General features: G+C 41.7%; 2 protein-coding genes across 2 annotated transcripts in view; both read left to right on the plus strand.

The window, feature by feature from the left end:
• LOC308074168 (GTPase IMAP family member 8-like) overlaps window positions 1–25,947 on the plus strand; it is a gene marked incomplete at both ends in the record, with an annotated part of 708,175 nt that overhangs the window by 320,015 nt on the left and 362,213 nt on the right. The window lies entirely within an intron of this gene.
• Window positions 1–25,947, plus strand: part of LOC308074076 (uncharacterized protein) — a gene marked incomplete at both ends in the record, with an annotated part of 120,638 nt that overhangs the window by 16,583 nt on the left and 78,108 nt on the right. The window contains 2 exons of the mRNA XM_080413410.1: window positions 624–773; window positions 9,656–10,310. Coding sequence (XP_080269536.1) covers window positions 624–773; window positions 9,656–10,310 — 805 coding nt within the window. The remainder of the gene's footprint in view (window positions 1–623; window positions 774–9,655; window positions 10,311–25,947) is intronic.

A 25,947-nucleotide genomic window follows, 5' to 3' on the forward strand; every position in this document is an offset into this window, starting at 1 on the left:
AAAGGTAAGAAAAACTTGGCGGTGCATTCGTGTGTTGTATACCAGTGGTTCGCAACCTGTTTTCCTTGGATCCCCCCTTACATCTGACAAAGCTGAGCCCCCACATGTACGTCCATGTGTAACGCCCGGGATTCAAACCTGGCAAATTTGTGTTACAGTAGGGTTGTATGCCGTCAATTATGTAAATGACTTAGTAAAGATCCAGGTTCTAAAAGAGATATCATGTCATGTGGCCCACTCAAATGCCCACGTGCCAGATCTGAAAGGCTACCAGGATACAGTGATACAAATACATTAATCATAATTAAGCATTATTAAAATTTTCTAAAAATGACTTAAATTGGGTGGTATGATGCAGATATTTTGCATAATGTATTTCGAAGAAAATGTGTGTGCGGAGACTGTATGTATTTTTTTTTAATGTGTTTCACATGCATGAGTGGACCATCACTACTGCATTCATTAACATGAGCGTGAAAGTGAAGCGACGTCCGTGCGCTTACGCTTGCACGTCTGGTGCATGTGGGACTAAAATTCTACCACTGCCAGTGTATGTGATGTAATTGAAGACTTTATTATGAGTTGCTGATGCTACCTCTTCGCTTTTTCCTTTCTGTGTAAAGAGGTTTCCCCTGAACATGAGGAGGAGAGGAGCCCCAGTCTGGTCCAGGAGGAACCACAACCTCCACAGATTAAAGAGGAACAGGAGGAAGAGGCTGATGTGTCAACATGGACATCACTACATAAGAATATGAGGTGCAACACTCTCTCAGGTAAAAACATAAACAAAGTAGATCACGTTACATTGTTTCCCCGGGTTTCCCCCTATAACAGTAAAACACTAGCTAGTAATTCAGCAGGCTGAAAGCAGGTGAACACTTACTCTTTATTCTTTAGATCTGAGACCTCAACCTTGGTGAAAGGCAAGATCCTAACTATTGAAGGACTGAGGGAGAAAGACAGCCCAGATTGAACTTCCAACCTGAGGCCTTTTATTTAAGCTAATTGTATTTGAATTATATGAATTGCTTTGGTGAAACTTTAAAATGTGTGCAACCTAGAAAACACTAACTAGCTTATGACACAGATCCATAGCTGTTTTGCATCATAAATTTCCAACACAAAAAATAAGGGTATGTGACCTATTTTCAATAAGGATATTATTGTGTTCATAGTATAACAAACAAAATGAAACACACTTGAAGTGAACAATATTAAATTCCACTTTGCTTATTTATTGAATATTATTATTAATGCATGTTTGCTACATGTATCAGTAGCAATTTAGTAGAACTGTACAAGTAAAACTGTAATATGTGCAAACAAAATACTCAGTCAGTGCAGTTAAGCAAAGTCCAGTTCTATGTACCATCTTATGCAGCATCACACTTAACAATGCCATCAGAAAGCAAGGTTATTTTGCTTATAGCAGTCAACTGAGAAAAAACGAAAACAACATACTTGTCTTGCAGTGAAATTATATTAAGTGTCATTGTGCTTTCAGCAGAGACCAACAGAGGTTTATACTTGTGGGAATTACTGTGCACTTGCTTGGCATGAGATTAAGTCCACAATGTAATGCGGGAGCATTTCAAGAGCAGCTACGTTGCATTATGCAGTAGATCGCCTCGTTGTGGCCTCGTTAGCTTGGTAGCTCCCTAGCGGTCAGAACGGAAGCGGAAACGTGATCCACCGGTACACCGGATCCAAGCTCCCCACCACACTGACGTCGGTAAATAGACACCCATTAAACTAGCGTAGAGTCTGCAAGGTTGCAGGATAGGTGCTCACTAGGGAAATCTGGTGTCCACCTTGATGTAAAATTAGATTTATTTTCCAAAATGTTAAAAAACAAAATTGGAAAATGTTTTTAAGTAAAGTATACATGATTAGAACATGTTTAAACATTCAACTTAAGGTCTAATATTTCTACAATTACTACAAATTGCTACAAAACCTGTTCATCCAGTCCTTTTGGGGCATAAACAAGAAGTTGAAGGATAAAATTAAGTCTGATAATGATGTACCATGCATGTTCACATCAACTATACTTAACATTACTTAAGACCTTGTTTCTAATATAGATTATTATTTTTACATTTTGGACAAAATAGCCAATTTTACATCGAAGTGCCCAGATGTCCCTAGTGCCCACCTATCCTGTATCCCATGCAGGATATATGACCAACTAAAAATATTTTTTGAATGTTTTTTCTTTTTATGAAACATTTGAATTTAAAAGAGTACTGTTACCCTTTAGCCTGTGATATGTTTTTTTAATCAAATCAAGCAGTCAGAAGGAGAGAAAAGGTACCATAGGTGGCTTTTATTTATTTTGATATGTATTTATGTATTTTATGTGTAGTAGCCTAATCAGCAGTTGAGCAAAATGAGGCGCAGTTTATGGAGCTAGTTCAGGCCAGGCAACTCAAGGGATTGGGGCAACCGATCAGGTGACTAGGTCACATGCTCTTTCCTCCTGATCGGGTGGTTATAGGTACTGCGCTGTTACCTGCTCACTCTGGCTTCCCTGTCTTGCTGAGCCGACGTGTGTCGTTACTGCTGCTGCTGCTGCTATTGCTGAGATCTGCTACCGCTGCTCGCTGCTTACCTGCTGCTGCCCATGAATAGTCTCAAATTGTTCATGTAGGTGGTCATACGGTGTCGTTGTTCCTTGGTTGATGGATATTGCGTTGCTGCCATTGTCCATGCTGCGCCAATCATAGCTACTCAGCTGTGTGCAACTGGTTCTAAACGTAGTGTTACTTTCTTTACTTAAGTTAAAAACTAAATTAAATTATGGAAAAAATCGCTTGCTAAAACGCTCAGCTCAAAAGCAGTAGCGTTCGTCATTGATCGATCTCAGTATGGTCAACTAGAGAGTGTAGAAATAGAGTAAAGACACGCTTGATCCCGCCGCAAACGGGCTCCTTGGGCTTTAGTTCCAAACATTGGACTGCCTCATTGAGATAGACGGAGCACTTCCGCATTCCATTCTTACAATGGGAGTCGACGCTAGTGTCAGAACTCTCTTTATGGCACTGGGTTAACGGTAGTTCACCAACAGTGTTGCTTAAATTGCTATGTTTCTTATCGTAAGTAACGATGGGCTCGGGGTTCTGTTATGGTCCCCAGTTTAGCGTGTATTTGTTCAATGTAGTTCACTTTCTCAAGATTTGGGTTTCTAGACCTGGCTGCTTGCTTCTCTCTCAAGAGATGGCAACACCAATCTGTCGATCACAGAGAAATGGATGGCGTTCGCGGTGCAGGGAGGGAGAGAGAGAGAGAGAGGGAGGGAGATAGAAAAGGCATGGCGTCACTTTTGTGAGTTGCTTTGCTTGTTCTGGCTCTAATGTTCAGATTAATATCTTATGTACTGGTTAAAACACGGATGTGCTCAGTTGGCTGCATCTTGCTTAATTTATAGTTTATATATTTATGGATAGTTCAGTGGCTTCTTTAGACGGTACTCTTATTCTGAAGAGCTTGTCCACCAGATGTTGTATTTGAGGCTTATAGTTGATGACCGAACACATCTCTACCCAGGCGGATGAGAGATGAGAAACTAACTTGTGAGATAGTGTTCAAGAGTAGGTTTTTGCACTGCAGCTTAAATGTTAATGTTCAGTTGCTAGAACTCATTGAAAATTATTTACCATTAATCTATAGGATGTTCTATTTCGGCGCTGGGCTGGAATGAATGAACTATTACGTTATGGGATAAAAGGGTAAGCTTTGTTCCGTATTCAGCTGTCTACTCTATGATTGGTTGATTTTCTGGTGTAAACTGGGAATTGTAGTCTCTATATTTATCATTTTATGTAGTCTGCGTGGTAAAATACTCAATTTCAATCAGGCTGAATGGCATAAGATGGTAAGTAATTATTGTAAGCCACAGCAATTAAAGTATTATATTTATAAAATTATTAATGTTATGAACTTACTTGCGACTTGCAAATGTGAGTAAAGCAGCAATAATGCATGCAAGTATCACAGTGTAGGATTAATAAATGTGCAAGTCTAGTTGGTGTTAAATATTATAGGTTACGGGTCCGTTCGGATTCAATCATCATTTAGCAGTATTTTAATCAGAAGGCTGCGAGTATGTTGTAAGGATGTGCATAGATCATTCTATGCTTAAAGCAGTCTGTAGTTGTGCAGACTGGCATTATATCGTGTTATTTATTTATGGACAGATAATAGGGGTAGGGATGATTTATCTCCATGTGCCGATGGTGGCTATAGTTATTTACCTCTTGTATAGCTATAACTGGTATATAATTGCAGAGTAGGAAAAATGGCATGGTAGAGTTGTTGTAGCACAGGCTAACACAGTACGTTTGCTTCTTGTGGAAGCTTTAGATTGTCGTAGCACAGGCTAGCACAGCATGTTGCTTCTTGTACGGAAGCTTTAGATTGTTGTAGCACAGGCTAGTCAGCATGTTTGCTTCTTATGTGGAAGCTTTAGATTGTTATAGCACAGGCTAGCACAGCATGTTTTGCCTACGTGGAGGCCGAATTGTTAGCAAAGCTATCTCAGCATGCCTTGCTACGTGGATAGCTCTGGATTGTTTGTAGCACAGGCTAGCATAGCATGGTTTGCTTCCCACGTGGAAGCTTGAATTGTCTTAGCACAAGCTAATTCAGCATGTTTGCTTCTCATGTGGAAGCTTGGATTGTTGGTAGCACAAGCTAAACACAGCATGTTTTGCTTCCCATGCGTAAAGCTATCAAATTGGTTGTAGCACAAGCTAACTCAGCATGCCTTACTTATGTAGATAGCTCTGGATTGTCGTAGCACAAGCTAAACACGGCATGCTTGCTTCCATATGGGAGGTACATGGTATATAGAAAAGTTGGTTGCCAAGTGATGTTGTCATGTTAGGAGCATCAAGATTACAGAAGTAAAGTTTGCAACAGGATAGATAGTGGGGCTTCAGTAGAGTCAAGATATCAGTCATTTGTCCATGTTGGCTGGTGCGCAACAATTAAATATAATTAAAAAAATAATAATATTTTGCCGCGACATATCTCGCAGGACGGATAAAAGAGGGACTCCGATGCTGGCTGCTTCTGTTATCAATAGTTACACTATGTTGATGGGCTCTTTGCTTGTCTCATGCTTATCAAAAGCTGGGTGACTGGAAGTATTTGTCCCCGTATAAAAGGCGCTGCTGTATCCGCCAGAGTGGGATGCTCACGGCATATTTAGCACCACATCACGGTGTGTTCATCACTGGTGTCGAGTGTTGCAGCGCAACCAGCAGCTTGCGGTGTGCGACTGACTGTGTCAGGATTTGAGGCCACTCTCGCACATTGACGTGCAGCATGCGTCCCCACACATCCACAAGTGAAGCACGCACGCTTCACCGGGGATGTGTGAGTGGCTTCAGGAAGTAAATTCCTGTCCCAGCGGTCTATAACGGCGTCATCTCGTCCAGGGTGGCTTACCATGGTAATTGCAAGGATAATTCTGCTTCTGGTTCTAGATTCCAGGTTGAGCTACCTACGCTCTTGGCGGCGCTGTGAGCTCTCAAGGCAGCGTGAGAGAGCTGCTTGAGATGTGGGCTTCTCAATGTTCTCAGCACTATGCTGCATCATCTACTGTGCGGGCTAGCACAAGACTCTCAAGGCAGCGTGAGAGAGCGCTTGAGATGTGGGCTTCTCAATGTCTTCTCGGCACCTATGCTGCATCATCTACTGAGCTGCCTAGCTTGCTATTAAAACTCTGCTAAATCAATTCTGCCAACCCTCTGGCGTCTGGCTCTGTTGGGCCGATCCAGACTTGCAACAGATGGCATTTCGTGCTAAATATATTAGGCTATGGATGGAGAGGGATATCGGCGTTAGTTAATATTATTCACATGTCTAATAATCTGCGTCAAGCTCTGCAAGCTATAATTTAAGCTTGTATACCGTATTCTTTCTGCATCAACTGCTATGTTGCTAATATGCGCCACATGGCGCTTAACCAATTTAGACCGAGGCCGATTCTAAAATCTCCTTCTAAATCTGACTAAGTTCTGGAAACTTCAAATAGTTAAAAATATAAAATGCATGTTGCTATACGGTAAATGGCAACATGAACCCAAAATGGGTTAAATTGGTCATAGGATGGCCGGGCTAATCCAGAATTGCAATAACATTGTGTCTCTCCATCTGTAGGCCTAAACTTGAACTGGTTCACTGCAAAGCTGCGAGAGATCTGCTCAAGCTGTGGGCTTTCTCCATCCTCCGTATTGGTGTAGCAACACCTGCAGCGCTGCTTGTCCTTCCGCTTCTCTTAAATCTATGGGGCAATGGTCCTCAGGAGCTTACGTAGATATTGGTTAATAAGGATGACATTCTGCAGGCTAAAAGCTCATGAGTAGTTCTATCGCTAATTCAATAAATGCTGCTCGCTTTAATTACAACTCGGGTGGGTGGCTGGGGATTAGTTATTGGTGACTTCATGGCGTTAAAATGTTATTTTAGTATATTATTAGTAGTAAGCTGAGTCTATTAGTAAGTGCTGCTCAGGTATCGTTGGGTACTGATTCAGATGTTAAGTAAAGATAGCACGTCTTTACACACATAGTCAGTACACTTTATTTATTATGGATGATAAACAATAGTTATCATTCATCATAGGATGACTCATTTATATATATATATATATATATGTATATATATAGCAGATTTCTTTGAAAAAGAAATAAATATAGAATGTCCTCTTCGAATCCGATTGGGTGCGGCACAGCTGTGGACACCATATTAGGATACCGTCTAGGACTCCTGAATTCAGGAATCAACAGGTACCTGGATTCATCAGGCTTGTTGAACACATGGATGCATGCTGCATTTGTTTAGTTAAACTTTTAAAATTAAATGATGAGGAACTCGGTCATTATATCATGTTAATTTTATGGAGCTCCACCATTCTCACAGATGGTTGGTCCGGCGTCAGGCTCTGTGCTCCCAGGCGGTTTTGGGGGTTCTTGCTGTTTTGGGGGTTTAATTCATTCCCTGTAAATGCTATTTGGCATGTAACATTCATTAAAATGTTATCCTTACAGGGAATGAATGGATTCAGAGGCCTGACGCCAAACCATGCTTCCTCATGCTTTCTATTCCATGCTCAAGCTTGCTAATAAATATATATTCTAATCCAATCTAAGAGTTGTCTGACTGAAATGAGGCGCAGTTTATGGAGCTAGTTCAGGCCAGGCAACTCAAGGGATTGGGGCAACCGATCAGGTGACTAGGTCACATGCTCTTTCCTCCTGATCGGGTGGTTATAGGTACTGCGCTGTTACCTGCTCACTCTGGCTTCCCTGTCTTGCTGAGCCGACGTGTGTCGTTACTGCTGCTGCTGCTGCTGCTGCTGCTGCTATTGCTGAGATCTGCTACCGCTGCTCGCTGCTTACCTGCTGCTGCCCATGAAAGTCATCCCACCTGCCTCCCCGGCATCCACCTGTAGGCTCTGTTTCTAGATCCCCATGGGGGTTTAATTCATTCCCTGTAAATGCTATTTGGCATGTAACATTCATTAAAATGTTATCCTTACAGGGAATGAATGGATTCAGAGGCCTGACGCCAAACCATGCTTCCTCATGCTTTCTATTCCATGCTCAAGCTTGCTAATAAATATATATTCTAATCCAATCTAAGAGTTGTCTGACTGAAATAGTATAATATTTACTTTTTAATTAATTTTTCGTCTGTATTGTCTTTATTGATAGATAGAACATGCCTAAAACAACATAAAATCTAAATTATAAGGTCAATGCTAAATAAGTATCGCTGCTCGGTCGTCTGCGCTGCTGAATACGAGTCACTCGTTAATACATTTGCTCCAGGTGTGTAAGCTCAATGTGTGTAAGCTCAGAAGTACATTAAAGTGGGCATTTGGCAAAAGCAGTGCCTCCGCGACCGTTTTGGTTCAAAAGATAGCAGTAGTGGAGCGCTGTTTGGCAATACTTGATGCTACAGAGCATGCTAATGAGTGCTAAGTGCAAACAACAAATGTATGCTATAGAACGGATGTCACTGGTTACGATTTGGAATAGAAACGAGCGATACTTCCCCCTCAGCTATCATCAGGCAACAGTTTCAAGTGATATTTTGGTGAGACATTCAAGAGAAACATTTTTGACTGGTCAGTTGTAAATTAACGTTGATGTTGTTGTGATTACACACGCGCACACACACACACACACACACACACACACACACACACACACACACACACACACACACACACACACACACACACACACACACACACACACACACACACACACACACACACACACAGAGTGTGTAGGACAGTTGGTTCATGGTTAAACATTCGACAATAAGGTGTAATATTTCTACAATTGCTACAAAACAGTCATTTTGGGGCATAAACAATAAGTTGAAGGATAAAATTAAGTCTGATTATGATACACCGTGAATGTTCACATCATGTATACTTTAGTGCCAGAGGTTTTTTAACGTGTTTCACGTGTTTTCACCGCTATGGCGCAACGTGCCAATGCCGTGTTTGACGTGTTTTTGAAAAAAAAATAAACATATTCGGAACCCAAGATATCATTATCTGAAGATTTGCAGCTCCATCCACTCCTTGTTTAACGTAATACCGGAAAAAGGCTGTATCTCGCTTTCTAAGCACTTTTTTTTTACTTTTTACTGTGTCTGGCACTGGGACAACATAATATAGAAATAATTTTGGCAATTCTGGCACTCAATTGTACTACCTATGAGTATGTAAAAGAACAAAAACGAATCAATAAAACGTTTAAAAAATATATATATATATCTCTCACTCAATGAGTTAAAACAGGGCAGCGTTTTGCCAGCGTTTCTTACCGTTTACGGTGATCGTTTTAGAGCTGCAGAAGCCACCACGAGGACCCGGATGTAAACAAAGAGTGTCTGGGCGATGGCCGGGGGTCCCGTCTAACGACTGGAACAATAATATTTCTACCGCGATCCGCCATTGCAGAGTGATCGCCCGTCAAAAATGGCTTGTTTTGACCACTGTAAAAAAGTATGGAGATATGGACCTTTTTCTCAAGATCCTATCATTGGAGCGGACGTCACATCCATCCGTTCCATTTTAAAGGGTCCTAGGATCATTCCTAAGTTGCGTTAGAAACTTCCCTTGTGAAAAATAATAATTATATATATATATATATATATATATATATATATATAAATATTTCTTTTTTTAAAAGGAGATTCGCGTTTATGGCACTCAACGGGTGTAAACACGAAGGCTCTCGTGTTTGGCACTCATGTGTTAAGACCATTTTTCTATATATATATATATATATATAACCAAATTTTGGACACAATTGCCAATTTTACATCGAGGTGCCCAGATGTCCCTAGTGCCCACCTATTCTGTATCCAATTTAGCTGCCAAACCAATGGTTCTTATCCAGGAGTATACAGGAGTGTACATGGTACATGTCCTTGACGACTGCCTTAAAAAGTTGATGTCAAGTCCCGACAAATGTCTTTGATAATGAGGATAGACTCTTGGTTTGGAAATGGAGAATTTATTTACAACTGAAGTTCCTGCAACTACTGAAGCTATAAAACGGCAAAGACTGCATGAAAAAATCTTACGTTTAAACATTGTTTTTCTCTTGTTTTATCTTTTCCCCAGACATCCTGCACCTCCCTGTGTATAAAGAGGAGGTTTCCGCCTATCAACAGGAGAGTAGCTGCAATCTGGTCCAGGAGGAACCACAACCTCCACAAATTAAAGAGGAACAGGAGGAGGGGAGCTCCAGTCTGGCCCAGGAGGGACCAGAACCTCCACAGATTAGAGTGGAACAGGATCAGCAATTTCAAAGACCAGAAGAGGCTTATGGGTCAACGTTGACGTTACTAGCAGTGACAAGTGAAGATGATGAAATCAGAGTGACAGAGCCTGTAGCCAGCACCTCAGCTGCACACGTGAAAACACAAGCTGATGTAGAGAAATGTGCAACATCACAACCAACTAGTGATGACCAGCTCCCCTCTTCACACTGTTCTGAATCTGACATTGAAGACAGTGACTCTTCACACTGTTCTGAATCTGACACTGAAGCCTGTGATGACTGGGAGGAGACCAGGGAAGGCCAGTTGGCTTTAAACACCCTGAAATCACGCAAGACACAAAATGTGGATGGACACAAATTGTCTTTGAGCAAGAAGCTGTCCCATGACCTGAAATCGTCAAAACAATCTCACTCCATAAAGAGACAGACAGTGAAGAAAATGTTTAGTTGTACAGAGTGTGGCAAAATGTTTACTGAAAAGCTAAATCTGGAGAGGCACAAAACAACTCATACAGGGGAAAAGCCCTTTACTTGTGGAGTTTGTGAAAAGGGCTTTATTCAAAGGGGTGCATTGAAACAACACATGAGGAGTCATACAGGGGAAAAGCCCTTTACTTGTAGAGTTTGTGAAAAGGGCTTTATTCAAAAGGGTACGTTGAAAGTACACATGAGGACTCATACAGGGGAAAAGCCCTTTACTTGTAAAGTTTGTGACACAGGCTTTGCTCACAGCAGTGATGTGAACAGACACATGAGGACTCATACAGGGGAAAAGCCCTTTACTTGTAGAGTTTGTGAAAAGGGCTTTATTCAAAAGGGTACGTTGAAACAACACATGAGGAGTCATACAGGGGAAAAGCCCTTTACTTGTAAAGTGTGTGGCAAAGGCCTTATTCACAGGGTTGCGTTGAACCTACACATGATGACTCATACAGGGGAAAAGCCCTATACTTGTAGAGTTTGTGAAAAGGGCTTTATTCGAAAGGGTGCGTTGAAAGTACACATGAGGACTCATACAGGGGAAATGCCCTTTACTTGTGAAGTTTGTGGCAAAGGCCTTATTCACAGGGGTGCGTTGAACCTACACATGAGGACTCATACAGGGGAAAAGACTTTTACTTGTGAAGTTTGTGGCAAAGGCCTTATTCACGGCGGTGAGTTGAACGTACACATGAGGACTCATACAGGGGAAAGGCCCTATACTTGTAGAGTTTGTGAAAAGAGCTATATTCAAAAGGGTGCGTTGAACCTACACATGATGACTCATACAGGGGAAAAGCCCTTTATTTGCAAAGTTTGTGGCAAAGGCTTTATTAAAAGCGGTGACTTGAACGTACACATGAGGACTCATACAGGTGAAAAACCCTTTACTTGTAAAGTTTGTGGCAAAGACTTCTCTAGGAGCGGTGTGTTGAAAACACACATGATGACTCATACAGGGGAGAAGCCTTTTACTTGTAAAGTTTGCAGCAAAGGCTTTGTTCACAGCGGTAGCTTTAACGTACACATGAGGACTCATACAGGGGAAAAACCCTTTACTTGTAAAATTTGTGGCAAAGGCTTTATTCAAAGAGGTGGCTTGAACGTACACATGAGGACTCATACAGGTGAAAAGCCATGTATTTGTTCCTTTTGTGGTACAGGCTTTAGGTACAATAGGGATTTAAAAGTACACTTGAGGACTCAAAAAGAAGGAAAATCATTCACTTGTGCAGTTTGCGGAAAAGTCTTTGATGCAAAGAGTTGTCTAAAATCACACATGACTACCCATACGGGAGAAAAGGCCGTATTCACAGGGGTGCGTTGAACGTGCACATGAGGACTCATACAGGGGAAAAGCCCTTTACTTGTGGAGTTTTTGAAAAGGGCGTTTATTCAAAGCACTGTGTTCAACATACATATGAGGACTCATACAGGGGAAAAGCCTTTACATGTAGTAAGGGACAATAACGTTTACAACTGTGATCCGCCATTTTGGGCCTTTGGTCCGCTGAAAACGGGTGGTTTTCAATGCAAAATAAAATAAACTGAGTTACAGCTTTTCTGAAAACCCCAAACAGAAAGCGGATGGCGTCCTGTTTTTTTGGAAGGACGTCACATCCGACTGCTTCTTCTCTGAGTGACGATCGATCATTCCAAAGCTGTGTTAGGTTGCCCATTATGGAATTTTCAAAAAAATTGTTTTGTTGGAAAAAACGCATGTGATCTTGGCCATCAAGTCATGCATTTGAAAAAAGTCATGGTGAAAAAGGTGATCTAAATGAACAGGAAGTTGTTTGCGGCAAAGGCTTTGGTGTTAAGTATAGTCTAAATAGACACATGAGGACTCAAAGAGGGTGAAACAATCTTTGTGATGATTCAATCTAATCCAGGATGACAATGACAAGTCCTTGATACTACACCAGACGAATCTTATGTGTTGAAGAGTCTCTGAGAAAGATATTTATCCCCACATTGCTCCCCGGGCTTTGTATTAATGGCACCCACTGTAGTGGCTCATCATAACCATTAGAGGAGCAGTGTATGTACCAATGTTAATGAAACTTGTTTTACCTAATAGTTTGGATGGGTAAATGTATTAATGGCACCCTCATGCTACTAATTGTTTGGATGGGCAAGAGGAAATGTCATGTTTTTGCAAATGTATTGTGACAAAAATAGTGGAGTGGGGATCACATATTATTGATGTTATTATTACCTTTATTATTATTAAATCAAATTACGTATGAAAGCTGAGTACGTCTTCCATCACTGCCTATAGTCAGTCATGTGATCACCTGTGTCATGCTAGTCCCTGTAAGGGTTTAGTTAAAACTAGCAAATTAATGATAACTATAATTTACTAAATATATTTGCTGATTAACGCTGCACTATGTAACTGTCATCTTCTACCTCGGAGTTGAACCTGGTTTCCTGCACAAGGGCTGAATTTAGTATTTTACCATTCTGAAAGTAAACTAGGTGACTCTGTTAATGACTCTGAAATTTATATGGTTGGATATTCAGTCATCAAGAAAGATATGAGATAGGTATGGAAGAGGGGTGTGTATCTATGTGAGATCCAACATTAACTGTCATGTACTCTCAGACATAGTTTACATAGCAACAACTCCACTGAATCTATTTGGATAAAGGTCATTTATCCCAAAGCTAAACCTCTGATAATTGGTGCCATCTACAGACCCCAGACCAAAATGTATTCCATTACTTAATTTAGGAGTATTTGACAGACATAGGCAGCTCGGAATTAATCTTTGGACAGTTCAGAAACCTGCCTACCAGTGACATCATTGTTAAGCATGTTTTATTGTTATTGTTCAATCAAGATTAGTTTTTTAATGCCAGAACATTGGCTTCCATTATATTATGATAACTTTCCAGGAATAGAAAGCCTGCAGTTCCTATTAGCTTGTATTCCCCATTGATGATGTCACTGGTAGGCAAGTTCTTAAACTGCCCACTGCCCTCCTCTGAGACACAGACAAAATGGTTCCATATTATCATGAGCATTAATTAGGGCCAATCGTATGAACTTATTTTTTTTAAGATATTTTGGGGTCTTTTATCCCTTTATTGATACAGTAGAGCCAGACAGGAAACGGGGACAAAGAGACAGGGAGTAACACGCAGCAATGGTCGTTGGGATCGGGATTCGAACCAGGCTGCATTAGAGCCTATAAGTGCTTGGACCGTTAGGCCAGCGGGTGCCCCGTGACGTCTTCCTTTAAGTAAAAAGAAAGAAAGAAAAAGTAAAGAAATGTGAGTACTGAGGACTAAAACGTGCTTGGATCAGCTGGTCAAATTAAAGTATTGAGAAGACAGTGTAGCTAAGCACAGCTATGGTAACAGTGGGAGCTCATATAAAGTTGATGCTGCTTTAACTCAGACAAAACGATAAGGAACAGCTATTCAGCGACCCACGTTGTGGGCCGTTCACACTGAGCACTATAACTATAAATAATTAGTTTTAAAAATCGTTCTTAGGCAAGTGGATGGCAGAGATCACACCAGCTATAAAAAAAATACAATGGTGAACGATATAGTTATAGTCATCGTTATAGTTACAGTGCAGGATTTGAGGGGAAATCTAAAAAACGTTTACATTCAAAACTCCAGAGACAAGCCTACTCCCCCATGTGAAACCAAGCACCTATAGGACTATGGCCCACCCGGACTATTCTTCTGCCTACACATACGTCATGTCCTAGTTTGAGCGAATAGGGGAAGGGGATCAACGTCACGTGATTCCTTGTTTGACCCGGCAGTGTTCTCAAATAATATGATTATTGGCAGAATCGCGGAAAGTTTAAAATATTTGGTGGTCCCGTTTTCATTTTTCACAAGATCGGTGGTTGTTGCAATTATGGTGAAATATTGTAGTGCATGTAAGCCTACTGGGAAATCAAACTTTTAAAAAAAAATTCAGGCTGTATTGTAGTATGGCACTGAGTGGCTTGAGGGGTTCAATCTCTGTTTGCTCAACTAGAACAGAGAAAGAGTAGCCTTCGACACGCGTTGTCTTTATTTTTTTATACTGAAATAAAGAAAAGAGCAATATCCTGTAGTAACAGAAACCCGCAATCTAGTTCGCTGACATTAAACTTGCACGAATTGCTTTCTTGATTTCCACAACTGGCTTCTGCTGTCTACGGACGTCCAAAGTAATTAGCAGACAAACATGTATATTGTGACCATTTAGACTGTGACTACATCCAAAAGAAAACAAGAGAAAAGAAACCGAAGCACCTTTCCCTACAACTCTGAATGAAGGTAATGTAAAACCAGCCATGAAAGGTTTTGTATTGAACCGACTGCTGTCCAGTGTTGTAAAGTAACTAAGTACATTTACTCAAGTACTGTTATTAAGTATAATGTTGAGGTATTTATACTTTGCATTTACAATTTGTAATACTTTTACTTCCACTACATCTCAAAGGCAAATATTGTACTTTTACTCCACTGTAATTATTTGAAAACTTTAGTTACTAGTTAATGTGTAGATTTGAATTATTATTACAAAACATACATTAACCACTTCAGCCCTATATGCATTTCGGCCATTTGAAAATAGCCGATCTACAAGCGTCACGACGCGTTGTGAGCTTGTAGATCTGCTATTTTCAAAAGATATAAATTTGAAAACTTGTGAAATGGGACATTCTGCATAATGAGTACTTTAACTTTTGGTATTTTAAGTACATTTTGATACTTTTACTTTTGTACTTTTTATGCAAGTACATTTTTAATGACCGGCGGTAGGAGACACAAAGGAGACTCTTTGTGTCTCCTACCGGAACCGCTGCCGGTCATCAAATTATTGGCTTAGGAATGCGACAAAAACAAAAACGTATCCATGAATTCAAGATCCATGAGGTGACTATAAATCGATATAGAGGAAACATTCATTGGGGGTGAACTATCCCTTTAAGGGAAGGGTGCCTGGGTCGTTTAGTGCGCATGCGTAAAGAACGTTGACCCCGACAGGAAACGGAAGCAGGACGTGTTGTTGTTTCACACAATAGAAAAATAACACGCGGTGAGCAACATAGATCGTGGTGAAAAACGTCTCAATAACTTTAGGAAGTAAAGGAGGTAAAATGCGTCAGATGGAGTCTGTACGGCTGAAGATAAATGAACACATGACGTCTGTGGGAGAGGAGATAGTGTGTGTTCTGGACAAACACACAACAACAACAACAACAACAACAACACACGTTAGTGTGAGAGTGTGTGTGTTGGAGCGCCTCAGTGCGGCTGCAGAGTTCATGTTCAACCTCTTCCAGAGAGAGATAGAGACTCTAGAAACTCTGCTGGAGAAACAAAACAAACTGCTGGACGTGATGCTACAGCCACACATCACACTACACAGAGCAGGTTGGTTTAACATGATGCTAGTTAATGTGTAGATTTATTATTACAAAACATACATTAACCACTTCAGCCCTATGCATTTCAGCCATTTGAAAATAGCCGATCTACAAGCTCACAACGCGTTGTGACACGTTGTGAGCTCTTAGATCTACTATTTTCAAAAGATTTGTTAGCCTACATTTGAAAACTTGTGAAATGGGACATTAAGTACATTGTGATACCATTACTTTTGTACTTTTTACGCAAGTATATTTTGAATTACAGACTTTTACTTGAGGTGTGTCTCCTACTGGCGGTTGGAGACACAAAGGACTCTTTTTGTCTCCTACCGGAACCGCTGCCGGTCATCAAATTATTGGCTTAGGAATGCGACAAAAAATATCCATGGATTCAAGTCTCCATGGGGTGACTAATGCATAGGAAAAAAAGTAATTTTGGGGGTGAACTATCGCTTTAAGGGAACGGTGCCTGGGCCGTTTAGTGCGCATGCGTCAAGCACGTTGACCCCGACAGGAAACGGAAGCAGGACGTGTGGTTGTTTCACACAATAGAAAAATAACACGTGGTGAGCAACATAGATCGTGGTGAAAAACGTCTCAATAACTTTAGGAAGTAAAGGAGGTAAAATGCGTCAGATGGAGTCTGTACGGCTGAAGATAAATGAACACATGACGTCGGTGGGAGAGGAGATAGTGTGTGTTCTGGAGAAACACACAACAACAACAACACACGTTAGTGTGAGAGTGTGTGTGTTGGAGCGCCTCAGTGCGGCTGCAGAGTTCATGTTCAACCTCTTCCAGAGAGAGATAGAGACTCTAGAAACTCTGCTGGAGAAACAAAACAAACTGCTGGACGTGATGCTACAGCCACACATCACACTACACAGAGCAGGTTGGTTTAACATGATGCTACAGCCACACATCACACTACACAGAGCAGGTTGGTTTAACATGATGCTACAGCCACACATCACACTACACAGAGCAGGTTGGTTTAACATGATGCTACAGCCACACATCACACTACACAGAGCAGGTTGGTTTAAACTACCTTTAATACCAGTTAGATAAAAGCAGATAAGTTACTTAGTCTAGTAGCTTATCATCTAGTATACTACTAAGTTACTAGACCAGGGGTCTTCAACATTTTCAGGCCAAGGACCCCCTCGCTGAGAGAGAGATGAAGCAGGGACCCCCTCTATATTATATAAAATTGTGTTTTAGATTAAACTTTTTTTGTTTAGTTGGTCTCTCCCTTTTTCCCTCTACACCTATACCTTGTTGCCAAAAACAGCCGATCTACAAGCTCACAACGCCTCGCAGCGCGAGGTGTTGTGAGCTTGTAGATCGGCTATCTTTGGCTAAAGTTCCCCTCAGAAAAGGGATGCTAAAGTTCATGTGGTAAAGGTAAAAAAAATAATCATATCACACAAAGATTTGGCGGACCCCCTATAGTAACTCTGAGGACCCCCTAGGGGTCCCGGACCCCCTGTTGAAGACCCCTGTAATAGACTATTTGGTGGCTTATTTAGTAGTAAAGCTACAGTACTACTAGCTAAATTAATAGACTGTTTAGCTACTTACAGCTACTACTAGACATGGTACTAGGCTAGTAGCTAAGCCACTTAGTACGTGGCTAAGCTTAAATATATGGTATGCACCAGTGGTTCTCATAGTGGGGTCCTCCCCGGGACCCCCAGGGGTCCTTGAGGGGGTTCCAGGTGGTCCCCAAATAGTTAGGAAGCAAATTGACCGTATGTGTCTGTAACTCGGTGAGTGTGCAAATGGAACCAAATGGACCCGACTTGTAATCTTGAAGTTGCACAGGGCAGATATGGAAAATAAAAATTTCAATAAGGATATTATTTTGTTCATAGTAAAACAAACACAATGAAAACACACTTGAAGTGAACACATTATATTAAATGCCACTTGGCTTATACTTTGAATATTAATGCAGGTTTATTACATGTATCAGTAGCAATTTAGTAGAACTGTACAAGTAGAACTGTAATATGCGCAAACTAAATCAGTGCAGTTAAGCAAAGTCCAGTTCTATGTACCATCTTATGCAGCATCACACTTAACAATGGAATCAGAAAGCAAGGTAATTTCTCTTATAGCAGTCAACTGAGAAAAAACTAAAACAACATACTCATCTTGCAGTGAAATGATATTAAGTGTCATTGTGCTTTCAGCAGAGACCAATAGTAGAGCTGTTTGGCACTAAACATTGTGCACTTTTTGTAAGAAGACTGAAACTTTCAGCATAGTTAGCACATTGAATGCCAAAAACGGTCCGGACCGTTTTTGAGGGTCCAAACGAGAAGTGCCGAAAACGGTCCGGACCGTTTTTGACCCAATTCTATTTTTATACATGTGGGCCACGTGGGGCGCTAAAACGAAACTTTGACATCACCCAAGCAGTTTCTGAGAAGAAGAGGCTGGATGTGGCTCCATGTCAAAAATCCTTCCGGTCGGCGTTTTCAATGTTATCTCCTTGATTAAAAGCTTAATATCTCCATTTCTTTTTAATGTGGAGGAAACGAGCCGTTTTCGATCGGCGATCACGCTGCAATGGAGGGTCGCGTTGGAAATATTATTGTTCCAGGCGTTAGTCGGGACCCTCCGCCGTCTCGCACGCACGCTTTGTTTACATGCATTTCCGCGTCGGGGCTTCTCACAGCACGAAATGTATAACGCAAGTGGATGGAAGAAATGCTGGCACTCAACGTATAATATTTTAATAAACCTCTGGCACCCAATGTGTTAATAAATACCATAACATACATTTTCAGACGGGGATGGAAGTCAGATTTGACCTCTGAGAGGTCAAATCCAAGATGGCCGCCAGTCTACTGGGTCTAAATGTCTAAATACTTTAAAAAAAAACATTTAAGGCGTTTTTTCTAACTAAATTGGGGTTGCTCATTCATTTCATGATATGTTGGAGATGACCAGAACCCAAGAACATACATTAAATTAAGGTCAAGGTCCAATTACATAGTAATAAGTATATTTAAGCTTTGACACTGGGTACTGCAATATAGTGAAACTGTACCTCCATTTTGTGACAATGGGAATAATACAAAACAAATGAACAGATTAAACCTATGGTGGTAGTCTATTTTAATACTAAATTCATAGTAAATGACAATAATCAAGATTCAAGGCTTCTTTATTGTCACATCTTGTGTACAGGAAATAGAAAAACTAGATTATCACAACAAGAAAGTTGTGATAGGGGGCACGGTGGCGCAGTCGGTAGTGCTGTCGCCTCACAGCTAGAAGGTCCTGGGTTCAATTCCCACAGGGGACGCTGGGGGGCGTGTTCTCTCCTCCGCGTCATCAGCGCCCATACCCTAGGTGGGGTTGGCGAAAGGGCCTTTCTGTGTGGAGTTTGCATGTTCTCCCCGTGTCCCCTAGGGTAGGTACCCTCACAAGAACATGCAGTATCACTATACTGCCTCCCCCTGGTCAGCCGGGGCGCCTGATGGAGGGGATGGGAACTGGTTGGAATAACGTGTTCCTTCTACGCGCTACGTCCAACCAGGCTCTCATGCATTGAAGGAGGCATGAGCTCGGCCCTGGCCTCCCTAGGTTGGCAGAGGGAAGGTAGTGCCCAGGATTACATAGACAATTGGCACTGGGTGTAAAAAATAGGGTTACAAAATCGTGGGGTAAACAAAAAAAAAAACAAAAAAAAGAAAGTTGTGATTATGATAATGGTAATAATCAAAATTTAACAGTCTCCACAACAGAGGCACAGTGCAGTACATTTGAGTGCAGCTTTGGCACACTTGCATCGTCCAGTACACTCTTTCGTGCAGCGACAGCGGATTAATTCATGGCACGATTTGGATGCTTCAGAGAGAGTGGTCCAAAATGGTTGCCACCCAGTTGTTTCCTTTGTCCAGCCCCATTAAGATGGCTCTGGCATCTCTGGTTCCAGTACCAGTGCCTGGTTCCAACTGTTTGCCTGGTAGCAAATGCGCTTGATGTGTTGCTTGAGTGCTGCCTGGGTTGGAGGAATGCTCTCTAGCGTTCTTGACTTCTTTGTGAAGATCTGTTTCCTGGCATCATTCACTTCCATGCACTCTCTGGTTCGGTCATACATGAGCACCGCAATTCGCTCTAGCAGGAAAATTGATCCTTCACTGACCTCACTTGGCATCTGTAGGAGTTTACTGAAAGCCTCATTCACCTCTGGGAATGACTTCCAAGTTTCCCAGGCAGTCTTCTTTCCTCTGCCAGCAAACACAGATACATTGTCGCACCCGGTGAAAGCGTGAAAGACTGGAAGAGTCAGACAATGTGTTGGAGTCATTGTGGGAACCATTTCATGAACAGCTATATACTTGATCCAACACCAAAGCCAACCCACAGCTCACCAGGACCTATCTTGCTGAATGAAGCCACAGCCAGTACTACCACATCAGTATCAACAGTGCGTATGGTCACCTTCTTACACCCCTTTTGTACAGCAACTGCCACATGCAGAAGCAGACGAGTGTCAGCCTCCTTTTGCGAACATGGGGCAGGGCAGGCCAAGTTTGAATCAGCAGGAGAACAGAGGACTCCACTCCCATTAGTTGCACAAAGTTCCTTGCCCTCTACTAGAGGAATGTGAATACATTAATAGTCTGAACCACATCAGGTGTGTCATTGTTGGTGTTGCCTATATAAGAGACCATTGATTGTTGCACTGCTTTCAGTGCGAACCATTTGATTCTGAGGAAATCACTGCATTTTTTTGGGCACATTTTTACCTTGACCTCGACCTAAATGCATTTCCTTGCAATCTGGTGATCTCGAAAGTATTACCACATGAAAAGGCATCCCCTATTTAGTTGGAAATTATACTTTAAACGTTTTTCTTCTGTGTTCGGTTCCAAACTTAAGTTGGACTAGCGGCCATTTTGGATTTGACCTCTCGGTCCTCAGAGGTCAAATCTTACTTCCCTCCCCGTCTGAAAATAAACATTATGGCATATACTAACTATGCTGAAAGTTTCACGCTTCTTACAAAAAGTCCACGATTTGCTCAAAAACGGGAGTTAAACTGCTGTACTACAACAGAGGTTTATACATGTGGGAATTACTCTGCACTTGCTTGGCATGAGATTAGGTCCACAATGTATTGCGGGAGCATTTCAAAAGCAGGCACGTTGCATTATGCAGTAGATCGCCTCGTTGTGGCCTCGTTAGCTTGGTAGCTCCCTAACGGTCAGAACGGAAGCTCCCCACCGCACCGACGTCGGTAAATAGACACCCATTAAACTAGTGTAGAGTCTGCTAGGTTGCAAGGTAACAGGATAGGTGCTCACTAGGGAATTCTGGTGTCCACCTCGATGTAAAATTGGCATTTTTTTCCAAAATGTTAAAAAATATATATATTTGGAAAATGTTTTAAAGTAAAGTATACATGATTAGAACATGCTTAAACATTCGACAATTAAGGTCTAATATTTCTACAATTACTACAAATTACTACAAAAAACTACGAGTTTTGAAAAACAGAAGATTTACTGCTCTATTCACTTCGCACAGGGAGTAACAAAACACGGTGGTATGGTGCAAAGAAAAGTGATTTATTTACATTAAGGTGATTTGAACAAATAATTGAATTTCAGAAAGGACCAAGACGTAGGGAGGCAGGGCAGTGCCAGTGATTACAAAACAACCTTTTAAACTAACTCAGAGTATTAAAGCTTTCCTAAATAATCTAATACAAAAATAAGGGGATAACCCAAAATAAACCTAACCTGACTTACTATTCTAACTAAACTAAGAAAATACAGAAGTGGCACATACCCTCTTGCCTAATGTGTCTAAACAGCATATGGTTACCCTACATGTGTGTAGTATGTAGCCTCCCCAAGCTTACCTTGCCTACCCTTGTCTTAAGGTCAAACATGGTCTGAGAGAAATAGCATATCCAAACCTGGACATGCCTAGATGCAAAGAGAGAGAGTCTTTTTTTTTTACACATGAACAACAGTCAGCTTATATGGAGGATGAGACAAGTCATGATTGGTCCACAGTAACTTGAGATGTCCCCACCAATCGACCACATGGTAGCTCTTTGATTGTCCCACCATGCTGGAGAGCCGCGGACCAATGGAATGGACAGAGAACTGGATGCCATCAGCCAATCATAGGTCGTTAATGGCACACTAGATTTGCATAGAACAGGACACAGTCAGTTGTCTGGCGTGACACACTAAATTTGCATAGGGCAGGACACATTACACACAGTACATACCATGGGATGTAGCATCCCCACCCTTTAAAGAACAACTTCAGTTTGTTTACCAAGTTTAACAAGTTTAAGTTAAACACGAGACAAAGCATCGGCTATTACATTTTCAGATCCCTTCTTATGTTTAATATCAATGTTGTATTCCTGTAGTACCAGAGCCCAGCGCATGAGTCTCTGGTTGTTGTTATACATGCGTGACAGAAAGAGTAAGGGATTACGATCGGTGTATACCGTAACAGGAAGGGGACTGGATCCAACATACACATCAAAATGTTGGAGAGCCAGCGAAAGAGCTAAGGCTTCCTGTTCGATGGTGGCATACTTCACCTGATACTTGTCAAATTTGTGTGAAAAGTAACCAACTGGATGGTCTACTCCGTCCAGTTTCTCCTGCAAGGGTTGGACACTTACAAATACTTAGACATAACTAGTATCCAACATAATCACCATAACAAACAAGTAGGCTAATACTATCACTACATTATAACACCCGAGTACTGATACAGCACCTACATACGAGTAGTGAAATTGCTACATAACACAGAACACAGAGTAGTTAAAATCATCACATAATACCACTGAGTAATGAATATTTACTACATACCACAGAGTAGCAACTACCACCACATAACAGGTAATGCTACCACTACATGTAACACCCGAGTAGTGATAACACCACATAACGAGTAGTGATAGTTCTACGTAACACAGTGTAGTCATTTCTCCATATCATTACATAACACAACACGACACAATCGGGTAATGAATATGACTACATAACACAGAGTAGCAGTATCGTGGTGATAGTACACAACCAAGTGGAAAACACTACATTTAGAGACTCAACGTACTCACTACATTACCAAGAACCTGCACCGGTGTTCAGTGGCTGATCCATACCTTGATGTACCAATGATTTGTTTTTACTGAGCAATGAGGTTTACATGTGGAATCGTTCTATATGCATCTTGACCCGGGACTCTTGGGAGTCAGCCGAACTAGAGAAGAGCGAATCTAGGCAGGATCTTGATCCAGGAGTAATCACCTTGGGCCTTGCCTTGTGTCACCCTCCCGATCAACCGGAGTGATCACACCACTCGGTTTAAATGCCACATCGTCTCCCCCCATAGCACTAGCTGCTCCCCCATTCGAGTTCACCGGATCGGCCTGTGTTGGCAGAACCAACAACCTCCAAGTTCACTTGTCTAGTGAACGTCCTTGGTTTCACACTTCACCGTCCCCTGTGAAACCACAGCACTGAATCTGTCCACTGTTAGCAAGTCACCCATACCTTGCTCAAATTTACCAATTTAGGGATCAGCCACATAACACCCTCCCAATCAAAAGTTGCCATTTGTTCTCTCTTTACTATGACAAAATCAGGTTCCACTTTTCAACATAAAAACGAGCTCCCATTTATGCCACTGGAGAGCGGCCGCAATGCGCTCAACACACTGAAATATGAGTCCACTTCATTTTCCCGAAATGGTGGCACCAACGAAATGTTCTTACTCACAAGACTGTGGAAGACTGTGGAACTGAAGGCAAAGGGTTGGGAAGGCCAGAACCAACAGAACCCGGAGAGGTGGTAGGACCAACTGGACCAGAGATGTTGGTAGGATTAGCTGTCAGACTCAAAGCAACATTACTAAACCCCTGCTGGGCTTCTAACTGATGTTTGTACCTCTGAACAGCTTTTCCTGCTTCCACCTCAAGTCTACGTATCTCTAGCTGTAACTCTGCTTGGCGTTTACTTTCTCTTTCATCTGTGTCTATTTGGAGACGGGCCAACCGGATTTGGAGTTGTGGTCATCCTCAGGAGAGACAGGCTTATACTTTGAGCGCATACCAGGAGCTTTGACCTTCTCCTCAGGAGCAGGAGGAGTAGGTGTCCCTAACATTATACCACCCTCAGCCATGAGGCTTCCCTCGGTAGTGAGAGACACTGCAAACAATTTAGACACAATCTCAGCTCTGATTTCCTTATTTAGCAGTAAGTAACTTGTAGTAAGCAGCTATTTGCAACAGTTCATCTTTGCGACATTTGTCTAGTACCTCTAATGTTGGATTAGCTGCAACTGGTCAATATCAAAGGTTACCATTATCCCTCAACCTGATTGTCAATGGTAACGCACCAGTTGTTACTGCACCACTAGTCAAATCACCAATGACAATAAATTCACTTTACGGGAATTCAAATTATCCCGGACAAGCCCCCATCTGTTACGACCCTGTTATGAGTCTAGGGCACAGGGAGTAACAAAACACGGTGGTATGGTGCAAAGAAAAGTGATCTATTTACATTAAGGTGATTTGAACAAATAATTGAATTTCAGAAAGGACCAAGACGTAGGGAGGCAGGGCAGTGCCAGTGATTACAAAACAACCTTTTAAACTAACTCAGAGTATTAAAGCTTTCCTAAATAATCTAATACAAAAATAAGGGAATAACTCAAAATAAACCTAACCTGGAATGGAATCTAACGTTCAAACATTATGTTTTTCTCTTGTTTTATCTTTTCCCTAGACTTCCTGCACCTCCCTGTGTATAAAGAAGAGGTTTCCACCTATCAACAGGAGAGGAGCTGCAATCTGGTCCAGGAGGAACCACAACCTCCACAAATTAAAGAGGAACAGGAGGAGGGGAGCTCCAGTCTCGTCCAGGATGGACCAGAACCTCCACAGATTAAAGAGGAACAGGAGGAGGGGAGCTCCAGTCTGGTCCAGGAGGGACCAGAACCTCCACAGATTAAAGAGGAACAGGAGGAGGGGAGCTCCAGTCTGGTCCAGGAGGGACCAGAACCTCCACATATTAGAGTGGAACAGGATCAGCAATTTCAAAGACCAGAAGAGGCTGATTGGTCAACGTTGACATTACTAGCAGTGACAAGTGAAGATGATGAAATCAGAGTGACAGAGCCTGTAGCCAGCACCTCAACTGCACACATGAAAACACAAGCTGATTTAGAGAACTGTGCAACATCACAACCAACTAGTGATGACCAGCTCCCCTCTTCAAACTGTTCTGAATCTCACACTGAAGACAGTGATGACTGGGAGGAGACCAGAGAAGGCCAGTTTGCTTTAAACACCCTGAAATCACGCAAGACACAAAATGTGGATGGACAAAGATTGTCTTTGAGCAACAAGCTGTCCCAGGACCTGAAATCATCAAAACAAGCTCACTCCATAAAGAGTCAGACATTTAAGAAAATGTTTAGTTGTACAGAGTGTGGCAAAATGTTTACTGTAAAGCAACATCTGGAGAGGCACAAAACAACTCATACAGGGGAAAAACCCTTTACTTGTGGAGTTTGTGAAAAGAGCTTTATTCACCGTGGTGACTTGAACAAACACATGAGGACTCATACAGGGGTAAAGCCCTTTACTTGTAAAGTTTGTGAAAAAGGCTTTATTCACCGTGGTGACTTGAACAAACACATGAGGACTCATACAGGGGAAAAGCCCTTTACTTGTGAAGTTTGTGGAAAAGGCCTTCGTAGCAGGGGTGCGTTGAACCTACACATGATGACTCATACAGGGGAAAAGCCCTTTACTTGTAGAGTTTGTGAAAAGGGCTTTATTCAAAAGGGTGCATTGAAAGTACACATGAGGACTCATACAGGGGAAAATCCCTTTACCTGTGAAGTTTGTGGCAAAGGCCTTATTCACAGGGGTGTGTTGAACGTGCACATGAGGACTCATACAGGGGAAAAGCCTTTTACTTGTAAAGTTTGTGGAAAAGGCTTTAATCTCAGCGGTGGGTTGAAAATACACATGAGGACACACACAGGGGAAAAGCCCTTTACTTGTAGAGTTTGTGAAAAGGGCTTTATTCAAAAGAATGTATTGAACGTACACATGATGACTCATACAGGGGAAAAGCCCTTTACTTGCAGAGTTTGTGAAAAGGGCTATATTCAAAAGGGTGCGTTGAAAGAACACATGAGGACTCATACAGGTGAAAAGCCATGACTTTGTTCCGTTTGTGGTACAGGGT

Source organism: Gymnoscopelus braueri, assembly GCF_963280865.1.
Source record: "Gymnoscopelus braueri genome assembly, chromosome: 19".
NCBI lineage: Eukaryota > Metazoa > Chordata > Actinopteri > Myctophiformes > Myctophidae > Gymnoscopelus > Gymnoscopelus braueri.